The sequence below is a fragment of the Astyanax mexicanus genome, chromosome 3, assembly GCF_023375975.1.
Source record: "Astyanax mexicanus isolate ESR-SI-001 chromosome 3, AstMex3_surface, whole genome shotgun sequence".
Lineage (NCBI taxonomy): Eukaryota > Metazoa > Chordata > Actinopteri > Characiformes > Acestrorhamphidae > Astyanax > Astyanax mexicanus.
In genome coordinates, this window is record NC_064410.1 from 22,505,441 (window position 1) to 22,530,352 (window position 24,912).

The window sequence follows — 24,912 nt, forward strand, 5'->3', positions numbered from 1 at the left end:
TCATATTTCATACTCTATGTACATCATTTTTGTAAGTCGCTTTGGACAAAAGCGTCTGCCAAATGTAATGTAATCCTACACCCCTAGCAACCATCCATATCCAGACACTAGCCAGACAGATATATATATATATATATATATATATATACATATATATATATATATATATATGTATATATATATATATATATATATATATATGAAATGTGAAAAAATATGACAAAATTTATATTAAAAAAAAAAAAAAAACAATGTGCAATAACGCTGTTTGCTGCACTTATTTTTCCCAGACTAAGAAGTGGTTTGGCTCTCTACCTCACTCTACCTTCAGCTTAGTTATGTCACATGATCACAGTATGCAGCATAAGCAACTTCACAATGTTGTCCTGACTTATTTAATGTCTTAATGACAATGTGATAATGATAAAAAAATACAATTTTATCAAATTTTAAAATATTGCATTGATATTTCAGTGATTTCTATGGTATGTCAAACACTTGCCATGATGTTGCCTAGTGGTTGCTAGGGTGTTGCTATAGACCAAATTGGCCTGTTTGTCTGTTAAACTTGAATTCTCACTGTGTGCTTATTGATCACTAGCAGGGCTAGTGGTTACTAGGCAGTTGCTGTGGTATCCTAGGTGGTTGCGATGGCGTCTCAAGTGCTTCTTCAGGTTTTTTCAAGGTTTTTTGGAATCCAAAGGGACAGGAATTAAAATAAATAAAATAAAAGATGCATCGCTACATGAAAAACCAATGCGGCCAATTAAAGTCCTGTATACCAGCACACATCACGCAATCAGATGCAAGATTCTGGATCTGGAACAGAGTCGATATCTCTAAAAAAAAAAGAAGACAAATCGAATAACAATATAGCTTTGTAATGTGGCACCATAGATATTGAATTTTCCATAGTGATGAAGATGAGAAAAGCAGTCTGAAACACTCTCCTGCTCTAGCAGCTACCAGTGGAGAGGACTAGAGATCAATGCCATCAAACAGGCCTAGAGGGGAATACATTCTTTATATTCTTTAAAATGTGTTTTATTTGTGTTTGTATTTATTATTATGTTTGTAAAATAAAATGAAAACATGAAAAAAATAATAAAATGCCTCGGAGATGACTGTCCCTCTGTAGCACGAGATGATTGGTTGGCAGTCAGGTCTGTTAGCACTGAAGAGGAAAGAAAACCAGTCTAATAAAGACGTCTAATAGAGGTGGAAGCTGGTGATTGGTCCAGACATGAGAGTTGCATTTGAGTCTTATGGTAGAACTTGGCTCTAAAGCATTTATATATTGATTCATTCTGCCTGACTTTTTGACTCAATTTGAATCAGGTTCCTGCAGGTTGTGAGTTTGCTTGTCCAGGTTTTGTTTAAAAATGAGTGATTTTAGCAGAAAGAACTAAAATAATGAATGTAACCATAATTTATGTAACTATAAATCAGAGATTTTAGAAAAATCTGAACAGTGGAAAAAACAAGGAAAAGAGAAAATAAATACTTTGAGTTCATCAGCCCTTTTAAGTTATACAGAAAAAAAATCAAGAGGCCACTTCAAAATGATCAGTTTCTTTGATTTTAGTATTTGAGTAAACTGAACACTTTTGTTTTATTACTGATTTATTGTTTTAATTCATTCAAATCCCCCCCCCCCCCAAAAAAAAAAAAAAAAAATATATATATATATATATATATATATATATTTATATATTAATATATATATATATATATATTAACTCATAGAGTTAACTCAGAAAGGACTCAGAAATCAATATTAGGTGGAATAACCCTAAAATGTTAAAATGTCAGAAGTTTATAGAATAAAACAGCCATGCTCTTTTTACTCAAGCATATATACTATACTATTAATAGTAAAATGATCAGTATCTCAGATTTTACTATTTATTGGTGTATATTTGAGTAAAGTGAACATTGTTGTTTTATTCTATAAACTACAGACAACATTTGTTTTAAAATTCCAATTTAACATATTGTAATTTAGAGCATTTCTTTATAGAAAATCAGAGTGGGTCAAAGCATATTGCTATGTTCTCCACCAGTCTTTCACACTGCTTTTGGGTGACCTTATGCTACTGCTGGTGCAAAAAATCAAGCAGATCATCTTTGTTTAATGGCTTGTCCATTTTGGTCCATCTTCCTTTTGAGAGGTATATAATGCAATGTTCATTTAGCTTAAGCATATAACTAGAAATATAAAAATCAGAGAAATAGATCATTATAAAGTGGTCTTTTAATTATTTATTTACACTGGAGCTGGAAAATATTTGTGCCTCAGTGCAGACCAAACCATTACATTAAGTGAGTGAACGTACATATAATATTTATTATCATCTTACTTTCACTACTGTCAATCATTTGTTTGTCGTTTGTTGTTGTAAAGGGGGAAGGAAATGTTGCGAAATGTTTGAACCTCTGGCCTAAAGACGCCGTGAGACTCTCCACTTAAACGCGAGCGTAACACGAGTCGTGACTGTGCTGCTTTTATTCTATAATGCTGTTTTGTTTTATTTAAACAAACTTAGTCATCACACTCGCGCATCTGCGCCTTTTTGACGCCCACACGTAAATCACATCAGCTGTGTACAGACACACTTCAGTGTTTTGTGAAGTGCTGTATTTTAATGAATAAATGCATATAGCTGAAGAGCTGCTGGAGAACCAGCACCAAGTCTAGAGCAGTGTTTATGAATTTAAAAGAGTCTTTCATTTTCACTTCCCCTGACAGACAGAGAAGTGTCCCTGATTGTCCACTATAAATAACGCTAATGGCCTGGAAAAAGAGGATGCAGTTAGTTATCTTTGACTTATTCGTGACTGTTTGTAAGATGTTTATCAGAAAAAGTAAGTGCAGGGAGTGAGACGAGAGAATAATGAGACAATGAGAGAGGGGGCCCTGTTTTTGCGATGAGAAAACTCATCCGTGCACAGTGCAGCTTTTTTAGAGCAATTCCGTGTATGTTTGCTATCGTAACGGCGAGAAAAGTACACCTTGCGCGGCTCAAAACTGAGAGAAGACATGTACAAATTCTCTTAATTACTCATGGGTGTTTTGGGCGTAACGTGAAATAAACCAAGTAGTGTGTCATTTGCCATCTCATTCCTTTTAAGAGCCAGGTGTGCTCTGACTTTGGCAGATTGCTATTTTAAAAGTGCAGCGCTTCTACATGTCTCAGCAGAGGAAACTGACTCCACATTGTTAAGGTGTGCGAGCAGGTCATTTACAGAAACAGCAATATTTATTTATTTTGTATTCTGTTGCTATTGTTCAAAAATTCACAATTTTTCACAGTGCAGGCAAAAGGTGTGAAAATAGACTGTTTGCTGGGTGTAAGGAAGCAATGAGCATTGTGATGTGCTTTGCGCAGTCTGTAAGAAAGGGCCCAATGATTTGAGGTGGCCTAGGACTAGAGGTGAACAGTGTGAGGACATTTTGTTCTTATTGTGATAAACGTGTATTTTAAATGTTGCCAGTGATTAAAGCAACAATATGTACTAAAATACAACAGACGTAAAAAAAAAAACAGGCTACAATAGTTCATGAAGCTCATATGGTTTGCCAGGTTGAGTACCCTTAACTCACAGGAACAAGCCTAAAATTAGTTGAAAAAATACTTAAAAATAAAGCTTCTTTATAAAAATAGTTATAAATTGTTATAAATATAAAAATTGTTTAAAAAGCATTTTATTAATGATTATTAATTAGGTTATTAACCCAATAGAACAAAGTACCACATTCATTTATACTGTTAAACTTCAGATATTCAGATCTTTCTAATTTGTTTCCATCAGTCATAACTAACATTTCTGTTAATAACTTTATTCATTTAATATAATAATATTTTAAATGAATAAACTGACTTAAAAAGGTTAAAACAGTTATTTTCAGTCTTTGACAGCCTGTGTGTTGTAAGTGCTTATTAATGTTTTTTAAGTATTTACAACTTAATTTGTAACCATTAGTAAACACATTTATAAACTATTTATTTGTAAAGGAGCCTTATTTAAAAGTGGTACCTGAAAAAAAACTTTGCAATGGCAACATATAATCAAGTTTCTAAAATAAACAAAGTCAATATATAGTCAGTTTTTTAGTTTCTGCTGTATATATTTATATAAGTCAGCAGTAAACAGGTTTGGCTCAGTTAAGATTAGCATGTTGTGGCATGTTTGCGTTAGCCAGCACTAGTCTGGATCACTTTACTTTACCTCAACTTTACCTTATCTCAAATACTCACTGCCTTGATACCCCAGCTGCACTCAGACCACCCAGTATAAAAACAAACATTTAATGATACAATTACAAAAAATGCTAATTTCTAGTAGTGATTGTGAATTACCTGGCTAAGATTAGCTAACCCTAGCTAAAGCTCAATGTTTGCCTGTTTTAGAACAAAAAATAACCAGCTTGGCACATTTTTAGTTAAGGACTTGGGTCTTTAGAAAGGAGCTGAGTTATGCAGTCCTTGTGCAGCCTGGCTTTGTGCTCCATATCTGGCAACCCAGAGTCTGGAAATAGAAGTGGGGACATCTTTCATTTCCGCTCCATAATGGACAATTCAAAGTAGAACATACTGGCTGAAGCTCAGCAGTGCTGTCAAGAGATGTTGATTAGTTTTTAGTCAGTACAGAAATATAACTATAATATAAAATAGAGTTTATACATTACTTTTTTATTGTGTATAATATTTCTGTTGTGCTGGTTGCTGAAGTCAGCAGAAAACAACTTTGGCCCAGTTAAGATTATCATGTTGTAGCATGACTGCGTTAGCCAGTACTAGTCTGGATGACTTTACCTTACCTCAACTTTACCTTATCTCAAATACTCTCTGCCATGATAACCCACTTAGACCACGAAGTATGAAAACAAACACTTGAATGATAAAATTACTAAAAAATTACTAGTGACTGTGTTTAATAGATGAATTATCTGGCTAAGATTAGCTAATCCTAGCTAAAGCTCAATGTTTACCTGTTTCAGAACAAAAAATAACCAACTCCACATATGTCTAGTACTTGTGTGTTTAGAAAGGAGTTGTGTTATGCAGTGTTTCAAATCTGGCAACCCAGAGTCTGGAAATAGACAAAGTAGAACATACTGACTGAAGCTCAGCACTGCTGTCAGGAGATGTGGATTAGTTTTAGCTAGTACAGAAATATAGAACATAATATAAAATAGAGTTTATACATTCCTTTTTTAAAGGACACTAATTGCATGTTTCAATTCACTGTAATTAGTTGAATTGATTTGTTCAGATTTAGTTCAGCAGCTTATTAGAGTATATGGTATATATTGCGTGAGATCATGAAAATGTCTAATGCAATATTTTTGCCGTATTGCCATCCCCTAGGTAAGACTCGGGAAAGAGAGAGTAGAGTGAGAAAGAAGAGTGAGCTTAACTGCTCGCTGTCTTGATGTCTTGCTCGATGGCGCTGGTCTGACAGGCCATTATGCTCCTTAGGGGGAAATTCTGCTTCAGTGACTGACTCACACTTGATATGGCCTTCACATTACAGCGATGAGTGCTGCTGCGGCGCAGGGACATGCAACTTTTCCCCCTCTTTTCCCTGCTGCTCTCTTACTGTGTGTTTTTTATCAATGGGTTTATACTCTACAAGAAACCAAAGAAATGTGTATCTCGTATATAAAACATCTCTCTCTCTCTCTGTGTATATATACAGGGGTTGGACAATGAAACTGAAACACCTGGTTTTAGACCACAATAATTTATTGTCCGGACGGACAGTTCTGGTGGAAACAGGAGAGTTGAGGTGCACATTGAATTCTGCCGTGATTTGAGCAGTCGTGGTTTTATGGTTTTTGGATACAATCCGGGTTAGCACCCGAACATCCCTTTCAGACAGCTTCCTCTTACAGCGTCCACAGTTAATCCTGTTGGATGTGGTTCGTCCTTCTTGGCTTTTTAGCTCCCCATTGCTAAATAAGGATAAATTAAGGAGTTGACAATCATAACGATTTGAACTTAACTGCCCCCTTTCTTAAGACATAGTTAACTAGGTAGGTCTAGTTTGCTGAACTTTAGCGCTCCACTGCTATTGCTACTAGTGAATCTCAAAAAAATTAGAATATCATTGAAAAGTTACCTTATTTCTGTAATTCAGATCAAAATGTGAAACTCATATATTATATAGATGTATTAAACATAAAGTGATCTATTTGAAATGTTTATTTATTTTATTTTTGATGATTATGTCCTGCTGGAAAATGAACTCATGTTTATCTTTGAGGACAGATCTGCACACTCTTGGTATTTTAATCTCAGTCTTTATGAGGTAGAGTCTCCTCGAATAGTTTTCTCAGGCAGGAGTTCCTGGAGGTGCTGAACAATAGATGAAGCTCCAGCTCATGTCAAACCACCTCAAATCTCACAACCACAATCTCAGTTCATCAGGTTTAGATCAGGGGATTGTGGAGGACAAACATTTATTTTACTGTTTACTATGTAATTCCATATGTGTCCTCTTATTGTTTTCATATATTTAATATTAATCTACAATGTAGAAAATAAATTAAGTAAAAAAAATCTTTGAATGAGAAGGCGTGCCCACACTTTTACTGGTACTGTACATAAATAAAATAAAGTGCTTTGGATTCATTCTTCATGTAAGCTAACATATAACCCTTAATGAATTGATAATAAATCCAATCTAAATGAACTTGATTAGTGAAATCAGGTGAATTATGAATTTGTGTAATACAGAAGATGTTATGATATTTTGATTGTGTGGCTTCACAGCTAAGGCTCAGCAAAAAATATGTTGTTTTTTTTATCTATAATTTGCCTTATTTGTTTTTTCTTCTGATTTAGATATGTGTCCCTGTCCCTTATGCAGTAATTCTATCTAACCCATCTATTGCAATGTAATTTGTCTATTAAATTCTGTAACAGCAGGTGGTGTGTGTGTATTTGTGTGTGTAGAATCCCATGCTGAAGTGAGGACTGAGACAGTGTGTGATGGAGTCAGTGTGTTAAGTGTGCTCCTCCAGTAGCCCTCGTGCGGTTTGATGGCCTTTGACTCCAGTAGCTGAGGGAGATCTCTGGCTCCTCTCACTGCAGGAGCAGGGAATGGAAACTGTCAGGGCAGAGCAGGGAGTGTTTACTTTACCCTCCACACCTCACTGCCTCTCTCTCTCTCTCTCTCTCTCTCTCTCTCTCTCTCTCTCTCTCTCTCTCTTTCTGCTCCTCAGATCGATATACTAAGCTAATGATTTGATGATAGCTTTCCCCATCAGCTCTACACTGGAGCTTTAGCGCTAGCACTGCTATATAAACACTTTCAGTCAATGTAGTTATCCAAATCTTTCCAGTAAATTTATGCCCCCACACTTATCTCCCACTCACTCTGGATCCAGGTCTTCATTTAGGTCACGCAGACTTGCTGCAGCGTCTGAATACTGGGGGGAATCTATTTTAGATGGTGTTGTGCTAAACATTATATGGTACCACTTTTAAACAAGACTACCTTTATAAAGGGTTTATAAATGGTTTACAATTAGTTTATTAATGGTTATGAATTAGGTTGTAAAAATCATTAATAATCAGTTATTACACATACGTAGAAAGGGCAACAATGACCTGTTGTTTGCCAAAAAGTGAACCCACATCCGTCTATATATTGCCCTTTCTAGGTATGTGTTATAACTGATTATTAATGATTTTTAAGGCATTTACAACCTAATAAGTAACCATTAATAAACTAATTGTAAATCATTTATAAACCCTTTATAATGGTGGTCTTATTTCAAATTGGTACCCTTTATATTTATTACTGCTGTTTCTGGTCCATCCATTTTTCTATTCATTTTCAAACAATTCCTTAAAATGTATTTTGTGATTTTGCTGCTGTGTTTTACTGGATACTGTGTTGAATTGTATTAATAACACCAAGCTCTAGACTATAGGCATTAAATATAGATGCACAAAGCTAAAAATAGACATGAAAAAAAAAATGTGTTGTATTAAGCATTTTGCTTGTTACAGGCCTGCTGATGTGCTGCTTGTTCTGCGTATCTGATAATAAGGCTTCATAGATTAACCCTTTAACAGTCAAACAGTCACACTAAAAAATAAATATTTCCAAACAAGATAATTGGTATTTATTAGTGAAATTGAATATTGATTCAATTTGAAATTTAAATTACTGCAGAGAGAATGTTGAGGTGAGTTCAGTATCATTGCTAACATTAATAAAAATCGCTGGCTAAGTGTTAGACGGGTACTGTACTCTGTCTGCTCTATTAAAATTGTTATATTTTACAGCTAAGGAAAAAACTACAGACCACTACAAAAGAATCAGTTTCTCAGATTTGACATTGTACAGGTATATGTTTGAGTAAAATAAACATGATTTTTTTATTCTAAAAACTACTGACATTTCTTTCAAATTCCAAGTAAAACCCTTTTTCATTAAAAGCATGTATTTGCAGAAAATGAGAAATGGTCAAACAAACAAAAAAAAGAAAACAAGAACTCCATTGAAAACCTGGAATATAATCAAGAGGAAGACAAAGGAAGGAAAAAAGGAAACAAAGCTGAACTGCTTGAATTTTTGCACCAGGAGTGTGTAGCATAAAGTGATCCAAAAGCAGTGTGTAAGACTGGTGGAGACCAAATACTGATTTCTGAACTCTGAGTTAAAACATAAGTATTGCTGTTTCTAAATGATTTTTTTTTGCATTATTTGAGGTCTGAAAGCACTGTATCTTTTCCCATTATTTTTACTCAAATATGTACCTGTAAATCTAAAGCAAAATCTGAGAAACTGATCATTTTGAAGTGGTGTCTTGAGTTTTTCCTGTATAGTAAGTGCAGAGTTTAATAAATAAAACCTACATTTTGTATTGTATATAAATATACACACACGTGTGGAATGTCTATAGATAGCTGTAGATAGATAGCTATAGCTGTTTAATGCACACTATTTTTAAATGAGGTCAGAAATAATATAATGAGTGTTACTCTTTATATAATACATTCTGGAGTAGCAGTTTTTAAAAACATGCCAATTTAAATAGCTAAAACCTTTTCAATCCAGTCTAGTGCAGAAATCTACATCCAATATAACCAAATATATCCAAATAACTGGGCAACTCAACTGAACAGTCACACGAACCTTTCGCTGTAACATAAAGTTACAATTTAGTCAATGTTTCTGCTGTCAACAAAACTAAGTTTTGGAGTGTTCAGAATATGTGAAATTCTGTGTTAATTAAAGTAAATGTCAGAAGAGCTTTGTCATGCAAATACATGCCAGTTTTTTGTCTCAGCTTTGAGACAATAACATCCTTTAATGACACTGCCAATTAGTGGATATGCTGTAATTGGCATTATATCGAAGACTCTATTCAATGAAGGAACAAAGTAAAAAAAAACAAAACAAAGATTTGTGAGATGCTTTTTGCTTTTCTTACAGCAAACTGGTCAGAAAAAACGGTCTACTGCAGACATCCCAAGTTACAAAAATGTATTTCTTCCTCTACCTCTTTTTAACACATTCAATTGGGGAAAAAAGTCTGTGTCGTTTGCGTGTGCATGTTTGATTCTGGGAGATTTATCTGACTTGTGGGCATCAGGTAGCTTTTATTGATATTCGGTAGACTTCCGCGACTTCCTGGAGACTTGGGACGTCTGCTGCTGTGTGGTTTCAATTCCAGTAAAGGGTTAACTGACTTGTGGGCATCAGGGAGCCGTTATTGATATCGTCGCTGTCCTATGAAAAACACTTATATCCATTTTTGTCGATTTTTAGTTTACTACACAGTTTGAACAGAGAAACTGTCTCTTAATGTGTGCCAAATCTTCTTGATGAACGGACCAATATAAGTACTTCAAAATGACCTGAAATAAACTCTTTTTACATTGACTTCCATTAAAAGCTTCCACAAAAAGGTTTTTTCTCTCTTCTATAATGTTGCTGTTTTGGAGATAAGTGTTTTTCATTGGACAGGGACGATATGCAGTAGACTCCGGCAATTTCCGGGAGACTTGGGACGTCTGCTACTGTGTGGTTTCAATCCCTGTAAACGGGTAACATAGGAACTACTGCGAGTGGTGCAGTTCTAATATTGCAGTATTTTAATAAGAAAGAAAGAAAGAAAAAGAGAAAAAGGCAGAAATATATGCTGAAAGGGTTAACTGACTTGTGGGCATCAGGGAGTCCTTATTGATATGCAGTAGACTCCCGCAACTTCCGGGAAACTTGGGACGTCTGCTACTGTGTGCTTTCAATCCCAGTAAACGGGTAATATAGGAACTACTGCGAGTGATGCAGTTCGAATACTGCAGTATTTTAATAAAAAAGAAAGAAAGAAAGAAAGAAAGAAAGAGAAAAAGGCAGAAATATATGCTGAAAAATGTGTGGCAGTCACATGCCCAGAATTGCATTGCCATTGGTAATCTATTACTGCAAAAACACAGTTTAGCAGCTTGTTTTTTTTTTTGTTTTTTTTTTCATAATGAGCTTCCATTGGACAGCATCCATTACAGCTCGCCTTCATCTTGACTGTAAAACAAACTATTAGAAAATGCTAGAGGCTATAATTATTTTCTGTATAAACATACAAATTAGGGTTCCTTGAGTTTGTTAGGTTGCATGAATGCTGTTAGAAGTTCTAACCCCTCGTGTGCTGGTTTCTCTGTGTGTCTGCAGCTTTCATTTTATTTTTTTTTTTGTCAAAGTCAAACTGGATTTAATATATTTTTATATTTTACTCTTATTCTTTATGACTGTTACTTAAGACTAGTAATTACTCATTTCCAGGCATAGCGTTAAAAAAAAAGAGTTAAGAATATATTCTGAATGTGAATCTACATAATTATGGTTAGATCTAGAACTAATGATCAGGATTGAGTTTCCTCTTTGATTCTATTAGTGATGTGTTAGTGATGATTCTATTGTATCTGAGTGTATTTGAGATAAAAAAAAACTGGCCTTGTTTTAATATCTGTGAACATCAGTGAATATTAAACACATCATCAGCACTCACATTAAGAGGAGTAGTGTTTTCTTCTTCTTTTTTTATGTTCTTTTCTATGTCCTTTTTTTTTATTACATTTTCAAAGTAAAATCTTTTACTGTGTCCTGCTGTTGTTGTCCATGGGCAATATTCAATTATCAAATATAAGGCAGAAGTGCTCTTATGATTTCTTAATGAGATTTTAATGAGTCTGAGGCGTCTCTCGCTGGCTCAGCCGTCACTGAAGAAGAAGAAGAAGAAGAAGAAGAAGAAGCAGCGGAACGTTGTGCTGCTTGAAGCCCGGCAGTGTGGCTGTGATTAGCGAGAGAGATGAAGTGTATATAAGAGCAGTGTGGTTCTGATTTGCTGTAAATTTGATGTGTGATGTTTGTTCTTCTCTCCCTGCAGTGGTTCGGAGTCAGCGGGTGCGGGTGCTGCCCGAGGTGGAGGCGTACCCAAATGAATCTGTTGATCTGCGCTGCCAATTCGCCAATCCAGGAAGCACTAAACTCACACAGGTACTGACAGCACCGCTCTATACGTCAATAGCTATGAAGATTTGTGCTTAAGTAAGTGACGCGGCCGTGTTTAAGTGCTGCCGGAGTCGGTCTGAGATAAAGTCAGACAGTCAATAATGGAGTCTGTCAGTTTGTTCTTTAGTCAGTGTGTAATTTGGTCTGCATGTTGAAGAAAGTGACTCAGTGAGTAAATTAGCGATGCACTCAGTCAATAGACTTGCAGCGCATCCATTAGCTGCAATTCTAGACAACATGCAGCAAGCATGTGTTCATTCTGTGAGCATTTATTCATTAGGAACACATGTACAGTACACATACGCCCGTTCACACATGCAAGGGAACTAGAGCTGTACAGTAGGGGTGTAACGGTTGGTGTAAAAATAAAGAGGCTGGGCATTCTGTATAGCCTCACCTTTATTAACTTCATAATAACAATGAATCTTCATTATAATCATATATAACTTCTATTAAATGCCTGAAACCAGGGTTCTCTCCTGCTGCCAACAGCATTACTTTAACTGCTTAAACTACAAACCTTTTTTTTTCCTAAGCATATTACTGGATGCATTTCACTTTTTAAGAAATATCAATATAAAATTAAATTTTATTAGTGGTGTCAATTACTTAAATCTGAGAGAGAGAGAAAGAGTGAGTGACAGACAGACAAACAGAGAGTGTGTGAGAGAGAGAGAGAAAGAGACAGACAGACAGAGAAAGAGAGTTTGAGTAAGCAAGCGAGAGAGACACAGAGAGAAAGGGAGAGAGACACAGACAAACAGGTAGAGAGTGCGAGTGAGCAAAAGGGAGAGAAACAGAGAGAGAGGGAGAGAGTGAGACAGACAGACAGACAGAGGAAAAGAGCGTGAGTGAGCAAAAGAGAGAGAAACAGAGTGAAAGGGAGAGAGTGAGACAGACAGAAAGAGAGTGAAAGTGAGCAAAAGAAGAGAAACAGGGAGAGAGAGAAATAGACAGAAAGAGAGAGACAGACAGAGGAAGAGAGCGTAAGGGAGCAAAAGAGAGAGAAACAGAGAGAGAGGGAGAAAGAGAGAAAGACAGACAGAAAAAAAGTGTGCGAGTGAACAAAAGAGAGAAACACTGAGAAAGGGAGAGAGAGACAGACAGACAGAGAAAGAGAGCGCGAGTGAGCAAAAGAGAGAGAAACAGAAAGCATGAGTGAGCAAGCGAGAGAGAGACAGAGAGAGACCCCACGAGTGAGCGAGAGAGAGCAAGAGACAGCACAAATGAGAGCGAGCGAGCGAGCAAGAGAGAGAAAGAGAGAGACAGAGAGAAAGGCAGAGAGAGAGAGAAACAGAGAGAAAGGGAGAGAGAGAGACAGACAGAGCGTATGAGTGAGCAAGCGAGAAAAAAAACAGAGAGAGAGAGGAAGAGAGAAAGAAACAGAGAGAAAGGGAGAGAGAGAGACATACAGACAGAGAAAGAGAAAAGAACCAAGTTCAACAATCGAGACAGAAGCGTTGATATGAGCGCCACAAAACTCTTTTCACACTGCTCTGTTACGAATGAGGCTTAGCGTACAGCGGTGAACTCTAAAAAACGCCTTAAGGTAGAAGTCCTCAGTGAACACACACACACACACACACACACACACACACACACAGCAAACTACTTCTTAACCTGAAAAAAAAATAAATGCAGCCAAACCAAGTGCTGAAAGTTGATATTGTAATGTCCGTACGTCAAGACTACTGATAGCTTTTCCAGTTATTACCTAAAGGAGCTGTATGTGTAAATGCAGATATTCTTATCAGACTTTATCTTGCCATGTCTTTAATTGGGTCATTATCAGAATATTATGACTTTTAATGAAATGTTCATAACTTTTTAAGGATTTAAACTAGTCTTAGCGTCTTAATCATTTTTGTGACAACACAGAAATAAAAATTTCCCAGCCTAATTCAGGTTATACACTGCTAAAAATCCATTTGCAAAAGCTAGACAAAATGTATGTAAATTGAGATGTATTTGCTAATTTTTTTTTTTAGGATTCTTTTAAAATAAGCAATCGCAAAATCCCAAATTGAGTGAAGCATTCCAGATTTTTGGGTTAAATTTGGACAAAAGAAGCCTTTTTTTTTGCTGAGTTTAAATTGCTTAAAATTAGTTGAAAATTTTAAGTGAGACTAATTAAGACAAGTATTTCAAAAATAAGCTAAATAATCGTACACTACAGTGCTTAATAAGACAAATAATATAAGACTAAGATTTATTGCCTTGAAATTAGATAGGATTTTTCTGTAATTTGCCCTGTAATTACCCTGTAATTTGCAAGCTGCATAACAGTGTAAGGGCTGGCTCAAGGGCTAGGCGCCCTCCGACCACCAGAGGGGGGCAACGGGCAGCCTCAGGTAGCAATCAGGCCTAATCAGGAACACCTGTGGGTTGGTTTTAAAAGAGTGAGGAACACAGACCAGCAGTTGCTGTGTCTTTGTGTGTGTGAGAGTGTGTGTGAGTGGCCAAGTGGCTACTATTCCCTTATACTTTCGAGTCCCTGAGACATAATTTCTTTCTTTCCCTCCTTTTCCCTTCCTCTCAACAAAGAGAGAGTAAAAGAGCAATAAATAAATAAATAATTTATCTGTAAAAGGAAGGCTGTGCCTTCCTTTTCTCCTTTATTTTCCCCTATCTCAGTTTTTCAGTTTTCCTTTTGTTGGAGGAGCCATTTTGTTTTGTTTAACTATTTTTCCCTGTCCCTGGGAAAGCCAGCCTCCTCCTGGCATCCTTTGTTCTCTTTTTCCCGCCAAAACCCCCACATTGGGTGCAGGTTGTTCTTTGGTTTTCTACCTCCTTTTTGGACCCACCACCTCTAAAACAATCCCTACCATTTCTCACCACAGCTGTTTTGGCTAAAAGAGTGGTAGAGCACTCCTCTACCAAATAAACTTTGGTTTATTTTTTATTTCCAACTTAATCTGCTCTCAGTCTTGTCTACACTGCCCTTGGGTCCTATTAACTGCCTTTACTAGGTAGCTCACCCAGTAAGGTGGTTTTGATCTAATAACCTAAGTTTGATTCCCTTTCTGGGTGAGCCCTTACAAACAGGGTGGACAATTTTAGGGAAAATGGCATTTGATGAAAATGTGGTTGACCTAGAGAAGCAACATTTTGAATTATGGTGATAATCATGGTAACCTTGTTCTTTTACATAGACAAAGATACATTTGGATGTTTCTGTGAATGCTGTGATATTATAAATTGCTGAGCATGCAGCAGGTTTCTTCAGTCCCTTGAAAAGGAAACATATGTATAAAAGTATGAAGGTTGTGATGTCACTGATGTGAAATGTTACTTTCTTAAAGGGGCGGGGTTATCCAGGGTGGACAGGGGATTCTTGGACACATATAAAAAGCTTGATATTAAAAAAAAGGCCAAATAAATAAAGGAAATGCCTGAAAAACGACATTTTCAAAACAATATCCCTACATGTCATGAACATTTATTTTTATAATATCCCTGTGGATATAGCTAGCAAACTTAAATATAGAATTTGACTTTTGCAACAAGCAGATCAATCGAATCAGGTTTTAGGGAGCACGCAAAATATGCAGGGTAGGAGGAGCACTGGTCTCCAGGACCACTGTGTCATCATGATTAATATAAATTTAACATCTAAGCTGTTTTTTTGTAAGTTTACAACAAGAATGTAAGAATATACAAATATTATAAACATCAAAAAAAAAATTGTTACATATTCTCCCACATACAGCTCTGGAAAAAAAATAAGAGACCACTTAAAACAAGTTTCTTTGATTTTGCCAAAAAGAAAAACCTCTGGAATATAATCAAGAGGAAGAAACAACATAGCAACCACCTAGAAACCACCACGGATACCATAGCAACACCTTAGCAACCACCTAGCAACCTCTTAGAAACAACATGACAACCAACATGAATACCATATCAACACCTTAGCAACCACCACTGACACAATAGCAACACCATAGCCACCAACTAGCAACCACTTAGAAACAATGTAGCACCCACCACGGATACCATAGCAACACCTTAGCAACCACCTAGCAACCTCTTAGAAACAACATGACAACCAACATGAATACCATATCAACACCATAGCAACCACACATCAACCCCATAGCAACCACTTAGCAACAGCAAAACTACCACCATAGCCAACGGTGGGAGCCTATGCAGAAAAAGGCACTTTTCTTGGTAAAAGTACCCATGATTACATTAGAGAAATTTGTATAAAATGTACAAAAAGTGATTTAAAGTGAAGGTCAGCATTCCTCTTTTTGTAATAATGTGTTCCTTCAGAGTGAATAAAAATATATATTTTTTTACAAAGTGTTTTAATGCAGTTTAAACTATGCTGCCGACAAAAGTAAAAATTCTCCAGAACAAAGTCATGTAATGTACGTGTGAACAGGGTCAGGTCATCTTTGTGGCGTATTCACAGAACCAGTGTGTGGAGCTGTACCTCCTGCCACACAGACATCACCACTTACCTGAACCACAAATAACATTTCCTGTAGTTAGAGCACATCTCTAGCTGTACACTACATGTGTGAAAGAGCAGCTCTGGATGAAGTCCAGACCTGATTGTCTGGACATTTTCCAGGGTTAAGATGTGAAAAACAGCACAGCATTCATTGGTTTCAGTGGAAAAGCAATGGTGTCTCAGATAACCACTCTATAAAATAGAGCAGAAAAGCTCCTCAGATCACACAGCAGCAGAACCCACAGCAGGTTTCACTTCTGTCAGGCAGGAACAGGAGACTGATTTTACAGCTGGTATAGAATTAAATATTTGAAGGCTGGAGAAGAGTAGCCCAGTCTAGTACAGTACATGTTGATCTAGCTAGTGATGATGGTGTAATGGTGAATGTAATAATGAATAGGGAATGCTTTCTTGGAACAATATGGAATCTGTTAATACCATAGACTGTGTATAGCTGGACATAGCATCATCTCTCTAAAGTGAAGCCACAACAGGTAGGGCGCCCCCTGCTGTTCGGTTGCAGAAAGCTGGGTAACACTTTACTTGGATGGTCCATTTTATGGCCTTGTTGATGCTCAACTGCCATTCAACTAACACTGAATTGAATGTCCATTAAATTGATCTTAACCCTATGTTGAATGTAAATGGTTCAAAATAGAACCTAACCCTAACCTTAACCCTTAATCAACCATAAAATCGAACCCTACACCTAACCCTTACCCTAACCTTAACCTAAGCTTACAATGTAACCCTAAACCCAATGCTAAAATATTAAGATAAGCGTTTGGATTAGAGTTGAATGTTGGGTTATATTCAATAGAGAATCATTTACTTTCTCCTTTTAGTTCATTTGCATTTAATAGACATGTTAGTTGAATGTTAGTTAAGCATCAAAGAGGCCATCAAATGGAGCATCCAAGTAAAGTGTTACCGAAAGCTGTGTAACCCCACCCATCCCCATAGGTTTCAATGGCAAAACAGACAACTTTCAATCACGTTTTTTTCCAAATACTGTAATTCTACCTCCATTATTTAAATGTAATAGCTAGTGTAACCTCTGCTTATATTGTCAAATTTTTATATCCCCACAGAATTCGTTATTCAGCTCTATTCAAAAAGGTATGGTTATTGTAAAAGGGCTGAGTTACACCTAGCCAGGGTGGCACCAATGACTGTATGGGTGAGTCCATAGACTGTTTGTAGCTCTGTAGAGGCAGCCTTCAGGGGCGGGGTTATTTAAATGAGTAGGCTGTCTCTCCACAGTCTTTCTCCCTCCTCTGGTCTCTACTGCGCAGACTCGGGTTTCAGGATCGCCAACATCGTGGAAGACATTGGCTTCATTTTCATTAAATGTATGGAAGCAGCGACACGGCGTCCATCTTTTTTACAGTCTCTGGTTTAAACAAATCAGTCTTAGTCAGGCTGTTTTAAGGCAAGCAAAATAGACCCCCACCCAGGCAACATACTACTAGACTTAAATGTTCTGGTTATATGATGCACAGAATTATCATTGTTTATACCTACCCCCAAATTGGTAGATAGTTTTTCATGGTAAAATGACTAGCATCAGTGTTGTAGTCAAGACAGAGATTGGGAAAAACCAAGACCGAGACCAGATTAAGATTTAAAAATCGAAACATTTCTTTTTCATCTTTTTCTTTTTTATCTTTTTTATCTTATTCACCAGCAAACTAAACTAAATTGGACTAAAACTAGTTTCAAACATAACATTGGATTAGAATGTTTATCTGGCTCATGTTTCTGTCTGAACTGGCTGTAGAAACTTTTGACTGGGATTAATCAGTTACATTTAATGTGATTCATGTGACCACTAGGTGGTAGGGGCAGTGCCTTCCTATGAGGCAAACAGTCACTGTTTGAGAAAAATTAAGCATCATGCTGTAGAGAAGCAGAAATGTAAATGTCCTCATATTAGGATGCAGGGTCTCGAGAGGTTATAGGTATGCGTTAAATGAACATGAGTAAAATATGAGTAAAATTAACATTGTTGTTTTATTCTATAAACTACAGACAAATTCTCCCAAATTTCAAATACAAATATTGTAATTTATTTATTAACAAGCATTTATTTGCAGAAAATGAGAAATGGCTGAAATAACAAACAAGATGCAGAGCTTTCACACCTCAAATAATGCAAAGAAAACAAATTCATATTCATGAAGTTTTAAGAATTCAGAAATCAATATTTAGTGGAATAATCCTGGTTTTTAATCACAGTTTTCATGCATTTTGGCAGGTTCTCCTCCACCAGTCTTATGCACTGCTTTTGAATAACTTTATACCACTCCTGGATTTAATTGTTTTTAATGGTTTTAATGCAAGTAATTTAATAATAGAAATGAACCAAAATAAACACAAAACTGGATAAATAAACAACCAAATAAACAACATAGTAACAATCACAGATACATACCAACACCTTAGCAACCACCACGGATACCATAGCAACACCTTAGCACCCACTTAGCAACACCTTAGCAATCATCGTGGGCACCATAACAACACCATAGCAGCAACCTAACAACCACTAAAAACCAGACAACATAGCACCCACTGTAAATACCATAGAAACACTTTAGCAACCTCTTAGAAACAACATAACAACCAACATGTTACCATAGCAACACCTTAGCAACCAAAATAAACACAATACCGGATAAATAAACAGTAACTGGGAGAAACACTGAATTCACTAAGACTGAAAACCTACAGCCTATCTGACATGACGACGTACAAGAACCGACAGAAACAATGGTGCTATAAATACGGAAGTGAACAGAAAACACCTGAGGACAGGTAACAAGGAGGCAGAGTTACAAATGAACACAGGTGAAAACACTTAAGGCTGAGACGCAGGAGGAACACCCAGGCCATGTGCAGGAGAAGGTAAATAAACAGACAGCAGGGCAGGAAACAAACAGACAGACAGAAGAGACACAGAACAGGATGAGAATGTAACAATTCAGCCATGTCAAAATGAACAAGAGTGATTCCAATACCTTAAAGAATAGAGGGGAAAAAGAGGCCCTAGCCAGTTTAAATTTACCCTAAAAACATTGTTTTAGGATCCTGGTCTTTTTTCTAGGTGTTCTATGGTAATTTTAAGGCACGAGATTTCAATCTCTGCAAGGTAAAATATTTTTACACTGTGTACCCTAATGACTGTCTCACGTTGGACGTGCAGCATCATGCTGTGCAGCGCTCAAGGACTCTGAGCATTTTTCAGTTCCACACCGTGTTACAGCATGCCACAGAGGAGTTTTTCATTGAAACTAAAGCAGTACTAAAACATGAGGAAAACCATAATATGTGACTAAAATTTACATGCAAATATTCTATCATTTTAAAAGAAGCTTTACACTTGGACTAAACTGCCTCTGTACAGCTTATTGACATCAAGTCTTGCTCATTAGAAACTTATTTGTGTGTCTGTTTGTTTGGTGTTACTTCTTGTTTTTCCCTGAAAGTCTTATCTGATTGGCTGATGTGGTAATGATCACATGATGATGCAGGTGATGTTGGGAAATTAACCTGCATCCATAGAGTAAAACTAATCTCTATTATTTTTATATCAGCATAATTTTGTAACTTCTTTAAAATATGGTTGCTAGGAAAAGTAAAAAAAAAAATGTTTAGATAATGTGACACAACAAAACATACAATTAACAAATTAACTGTTTAATTAATGGTGATTAAAAATAAAAATCCAAACTGAATCAGGCATTATACTGTATATAGAAACTTGGGGGAAAGTGCGTGAACTAATTTAGTTTTCCTCCAGGAGGAATTCTCAAACACAAAATCACAGAAATTTCTGGACATTTATGAAAATTTTCCGAAAATGCCCGTGTTCCCTTAGGGGAAATTCCGGAAATTCGTAGAAATTTCAGGACATTTAGGAAAATTTCCAGGAAATCCCTGTGTTCCTCCAGTAGGGATTCCCAAACATTTACGGAAATTTCTGGACATTTCCGGAAATGCCCGTGTTCCTTCAGGAGTGATTCCTGGACATTTGCAGAAATTCCTGTACATTTGCCAATATTTACGGAAATGCCCATGTTCCTTTAGGAGGGATTCCCAAACATTTATGGAAATTTGGGGACATTCACAAAAATTTACGGAAATCTCCCTCCCCTCTCAAAAGTGGCCCTAAAAACTACCAAACACCGTTTTACAAAAACCTGTTCTACGTATTGCTCCAAAAAGCACAAGCAACATAATGTAGAGCTATGTATTATAGCTAAGCTTTGGGAGTTGATCCACGCCCTCACTCCTCCCACTTCCTTCCCTATTTAAACCGTCACTTCCTTTCTACCTGCTCGTTGAACAACCTCGCACCCACCTCCTCCCCATCTTCCTCCTTCTTTAATCTATTCTTTTCCTCATGTTTCTCTTCGTGTGAGGGGGGGCTTCGGCTTCACGCTTTACAGCTAAGCTGCTCTGAACTCCACCCCAATACTCTGAGTTCGCTCCCCCTCTTTTCTTCTTCTCTGCCCAGTCAAGGGCGTGGGTCAATACTAGCAAATGCTTGCATTATATTTCCCACCACCCTGCAAATTCTGGGTTTTCCACATCGAAAACTGTTGGAGGAGTAGCGTTAAAAAAAAATGAATACAATAATAATAATAATAATAATAACATGAAGATTCCAAATAAACTGTTAAGCTTTTCCAATAAAGTGTATACACTTACAGTACACTAAAACACTTTTGGGAATTTGGTCCCATTTGCACTCCTTCTGAATAGTTTTTTCCACTTTCAGGTTTCATGGATCTTTGAAGCAACGGAGGGCCAAAGGGAGAACATAGCAGTTTTCCACCCCGTGTACGGTGAGAGTTTCCCCACGTCAGCCTTCAGAGGGCGTGTCCAATTCACCCAGCCCTCTCTGGAGTATCCCTCCATCAGAATTAACAATGTGAAGATGTCCGATGCCGGCAGGTACACCTGCGAGTATGCAACCTACCCTAGTGGAAACGAGCAGGGAACCACCACACTCATCATGCTCGGTAAGCTGCTCACTTTACTGTACATTACATTACTGAGACACTTAGACAATTAAATAAACAACTGAACCATGTGCATATCATTGTTTGTGGATCACATCTTTTACTGTGGCAGATTCAAGCTGTTGTGTCGTAAAATAGTTCTTTAATTAAACCAAACAAAACTTAGAGCACTTTGAGGTTTTTCCCACTATGCACATGCCATGTACTGTTACTAATAAAACACACATTGGTTAACTGTCATTTTGTTCCATTGTAGGCATGCCATATCTTTTTTTTGTGGAAAATAATCTCATTACTCTTCCCAAGTTTTCAGTGAATCTTCATTTTCTTTACTTTACTTTTCTTGATTTTGTGTAGTAGGCATATATAGATAGCGGTTGGACAATGAAACTGAAACACCTGGTTTTAGACCACAATAATTTATTGTCCCGACGGACAGTTCTGGTGGAAACAGGAGAGTTGAGGTGCACATTGAATTCTGCCATGATTTGGGCAGCCGTGGATTTATGTGTTTTGGATACAATCCGGGTTAGCACCCGAACATCCCTTTCAGACAGCTTCCTCTTACAGCGTCCACAGTTAATCCTGTTGGATGTGGTTCGTCCTTCTTGTTGGTATGCTGACATTAACCTGGATAACGTGGCTCTTGATACATCACAAAGACTTGCTTTCTTGGTCACAGATGCTCCAGCAAGACATGAACCAACAATTTGTCCTCTTTGTGTCACCCATAATGTTGTGTGCATTGCAATATGTTGGGCAAAACTGTGCTCTTACCCTGCTAACTGAACCTTCACACTCTGCTCTTACTGGTGCAAAGTTCAGGTAATGAAATGACAGGTGTTTCAGTTTCAGTTTAATTGTCCAACCCCTGTATATCTATGCTAGTTCATTCTGCTAATACACAAACGCCACAAAAACCCCTTACTCTGTAAGACCTACAGTATGAAGGTCTCTGTGCTATGTGGCACAAAAGTTGTAAACATCAGAGCCATTAATTCCTGTTAGCTGTGCAGATGATCCACAGTGCTCCTAATGTAAATTCAGCAGGTCCTGCAGGATAAACAGTGCATGTGTACTCATCCATTCAAGCGTGATAAAGAAAAACAGACTGATCAGACCATGTGACCATCTTCCATTACTCCAACCTACAGTCCAGTCACTTTTGAGGCCATTGTAAACAGTGGACAGCTGTTAGCATGGGTAATCTTTAGGGTGTGATGCACTGTTGTTGTGCAGGATGGATAGACAGAAAGTCTGGAGCAGAGTTGAAAAGAAGGTCATGTGCTCAGATGACACCAAAGTTGAATTTTGGCTTAAATGCAAAGTACTATGTGTGGAGGTAAAGTATCACTGCTCATCACCCTGAACACACCATCCCCACTGTGAAACATGGTGGTGGCCACATCATGATGTGGGAATGCTTTTTTTCAGCAGGGACAGGGAAGCTGGTCAGAGTTGATGGGAAGATGGTTGGAGAATACAGGGCAATCTAGAAGTATCAACTCAAGCTTTTTTTACTCAAAAGTACTGGTTTCAAAATGACAAAGTAAAAAAGTAAAGGTAATGTAAGGGGAAAAATGCAATCACCAAAAAAAGCTTAGGCCACAGACAGGGTCCTATAGTGCAATTATTTTAATAATTAGAAAAAGTCGTATTTTTGCTTTTTACTTTCAACCAAAATAGACAAAACATCTTTTTTTAATGACATTCTGAGAGGGCAACATGTGCTAAATGATTATCTGCGTTATTTGGTTAAATTAAACCTAATGTTCCTAATGTTTTGGCTCATTGGGTATTTAGTGAAGTCACAGACTACAGACCAGTCAGAATACCAGAAAGTACAAAGCTAGTGTCTGAATAAATGCTAGCTAGCCTCTACGCACACATTTGGCCATCGGGTTGTCTAAGAATGTTCTATTAGCTTTTTTATGTTTAAATAAGTGTTTGTTCATGATATTATGGTCTGTGCTTTAAGTGAACTGCCCCAGTGAGCACAAACACATGAATAACACAATTTTAAAATACATTCATTATAAATATTAATGGAAGTTTGTGCTGGTTGAGATTGTGAAAAAAGACAATAATTTGTTACTGTATAATTTATTTATTTTTTTTTTTTACAAACTTTTAAGTCATATCAGGCTTAATTAAGTCACTTAATTAGTTAATAGAGTCTGGCTGTGTGTAATTTAGTAATTTAGTATAAATACACCTCTGTGGCAAGACGTAAAAACTGCTGTTCACAGACGCTCTCCATACAACTTGGCTGAGCTTGAGCTGGTTTTTGAAGAAGAATGGGCAAAATTCTCAGACTCTAGATGTGCAAAGCTGGTACAAAGCTGAGACAAACCCCGAAGCACTTACAGTTGTAATTGCAGCGAATAGTGGCTCTATTAAGTCTTGAATACTTTTGCATGTCTCCCTTTTTTAGGTTTTTATTTAATAACATTTTTGAAACTGTGTATCATTTTTGTTCCACTTCAGTCTTGTGGAATATTTTTGTTTGTCTATCACTTAAAATCTTAATAAAATACATTTAAATTTGTGGTTGTAAAGTGACAAAATGTGGAAAAGTTCAAGGGGTATGAATACTTTGCAAGCCACTGTGTATCTGCTGGTGGTCACTGGGGTGCATCTATACAGTACTGTTTTCTGCTGATTCCTGCATAATCTGTGATTACTACATCCAAAAATCCCGGTAGGAGGAAATAAAATATCAGTTCTGTTCCCTTATTAGTGTTCATTTCTTAAGAAGCAAACTATTTAGCTCGTTAGCTTTAGCCAAACTATGCAATTTTAGCATTCTGTACTGCTTCATTTGTATTATTAAAGTTGTAGCTACCAGCTAACTGAGAACGCAAATTTGACAAAATAGCCCTAAAAGCGCTCATTCCTTGATGTATGTTTGTGAAATTAGGCCCAGACTTTTTTAGGCTGTGCTCAGTGCTGTTTTATCTCAGCTAACTGCTAACTGCATTCTATCTGCCATCTATTTTAATGGTAACAGCTCCCATCAGACAGCTTTATCATTTCAGAGCCTCAGCCTGTGTTATCATCAGCCTACAGCTGAGAATAAATAGGCGCTATCTCAGCAAATCGATCTAATAGCTTAATAGGCTCCATCTTATGTTGCCTCTTTGTTTTCTAAACTTAGTTTAGCTTGTACTTTTATGCCGACACAGGAACTCCTGTTCCTTCTTCTGAAAGATGATGACCCTCGTTGGAAATTTCCTGTCTATTAGTTTCTATCTGCCAGGTTGTGTTCCATTACTCACACTTGCAGCCGGCTTAGGGGTGATGTTAGCCTTTTACAATGACTATTGTTTATTGGTCGGTATAAAATCTCTGAAATAAAATTTCATACTATTGTTATAAAAAAAATAATAATAATAAAAATAATAATATATAATGAATATATATATATATAAATATATATAAATTGAATGCTACTGATATACAGTAATAATAATAATAATAATAAGAAGAAATCAGTATAGTACTGCAGTTACACCATCTTAAATAGCAATAAACAGTTTCATTATTAATAGTTTGGAAAATTTTTAAAAAGTAAACTTTTTTTATCCACTCTTCGTCACTGGTGGTTCTAAGGGCAGGACCACCGGGGCATTGGCCCCAGCTGAAATCTGATTGGCCCGCTAAAGTGCCCATGTCTTGTTAGTCATCTATCCTTTGCACGAGAGCGATGATTAGATTATAGGTGGCGCTATAGAGGTGCTAATGAGTTAAATAGGAATGTGCAGTATGATTAAAGCTGTTGTTACACAAATACACAAAAATGAATTCAAACTTTTAAGTATCTGCAAAGTATAACCAAGTGTCACGTGCTTGCCCTGTTCCTTGTCATCTCCCTTCTGTGCATGTGTTTTT

General features: G+C 36.8%; 1 protein-coding gene across 2 annotated transcripts in view; it reads left to right on the top strand.

Moving 5' to 3' along the window:
* Window positions 1–24,912, top strand: part of pvrl2l (PVR cell adhesion molecule related 2 like) — a 330,379-nt gene that overhangs the window by 120,568 nt on the left and 184,899 nt on the right. For both annotated transcript variants that reach the window (XM_049476204.1, XM_049476205.1), the window contains exons 2-3: window positions 11,408–11,517; window positions 20,778–21,021. In XM_049476204.1, coding sequence (XP_049332161.1) covers window positions 11,408–11,517; window positions 20,778–21,021 — 354 coding nt within the window. The remainder of the gene's footprint in view (window positions 1–11,407; window positions 11,518–20,777; window positions 21,022–24,912) is intronic.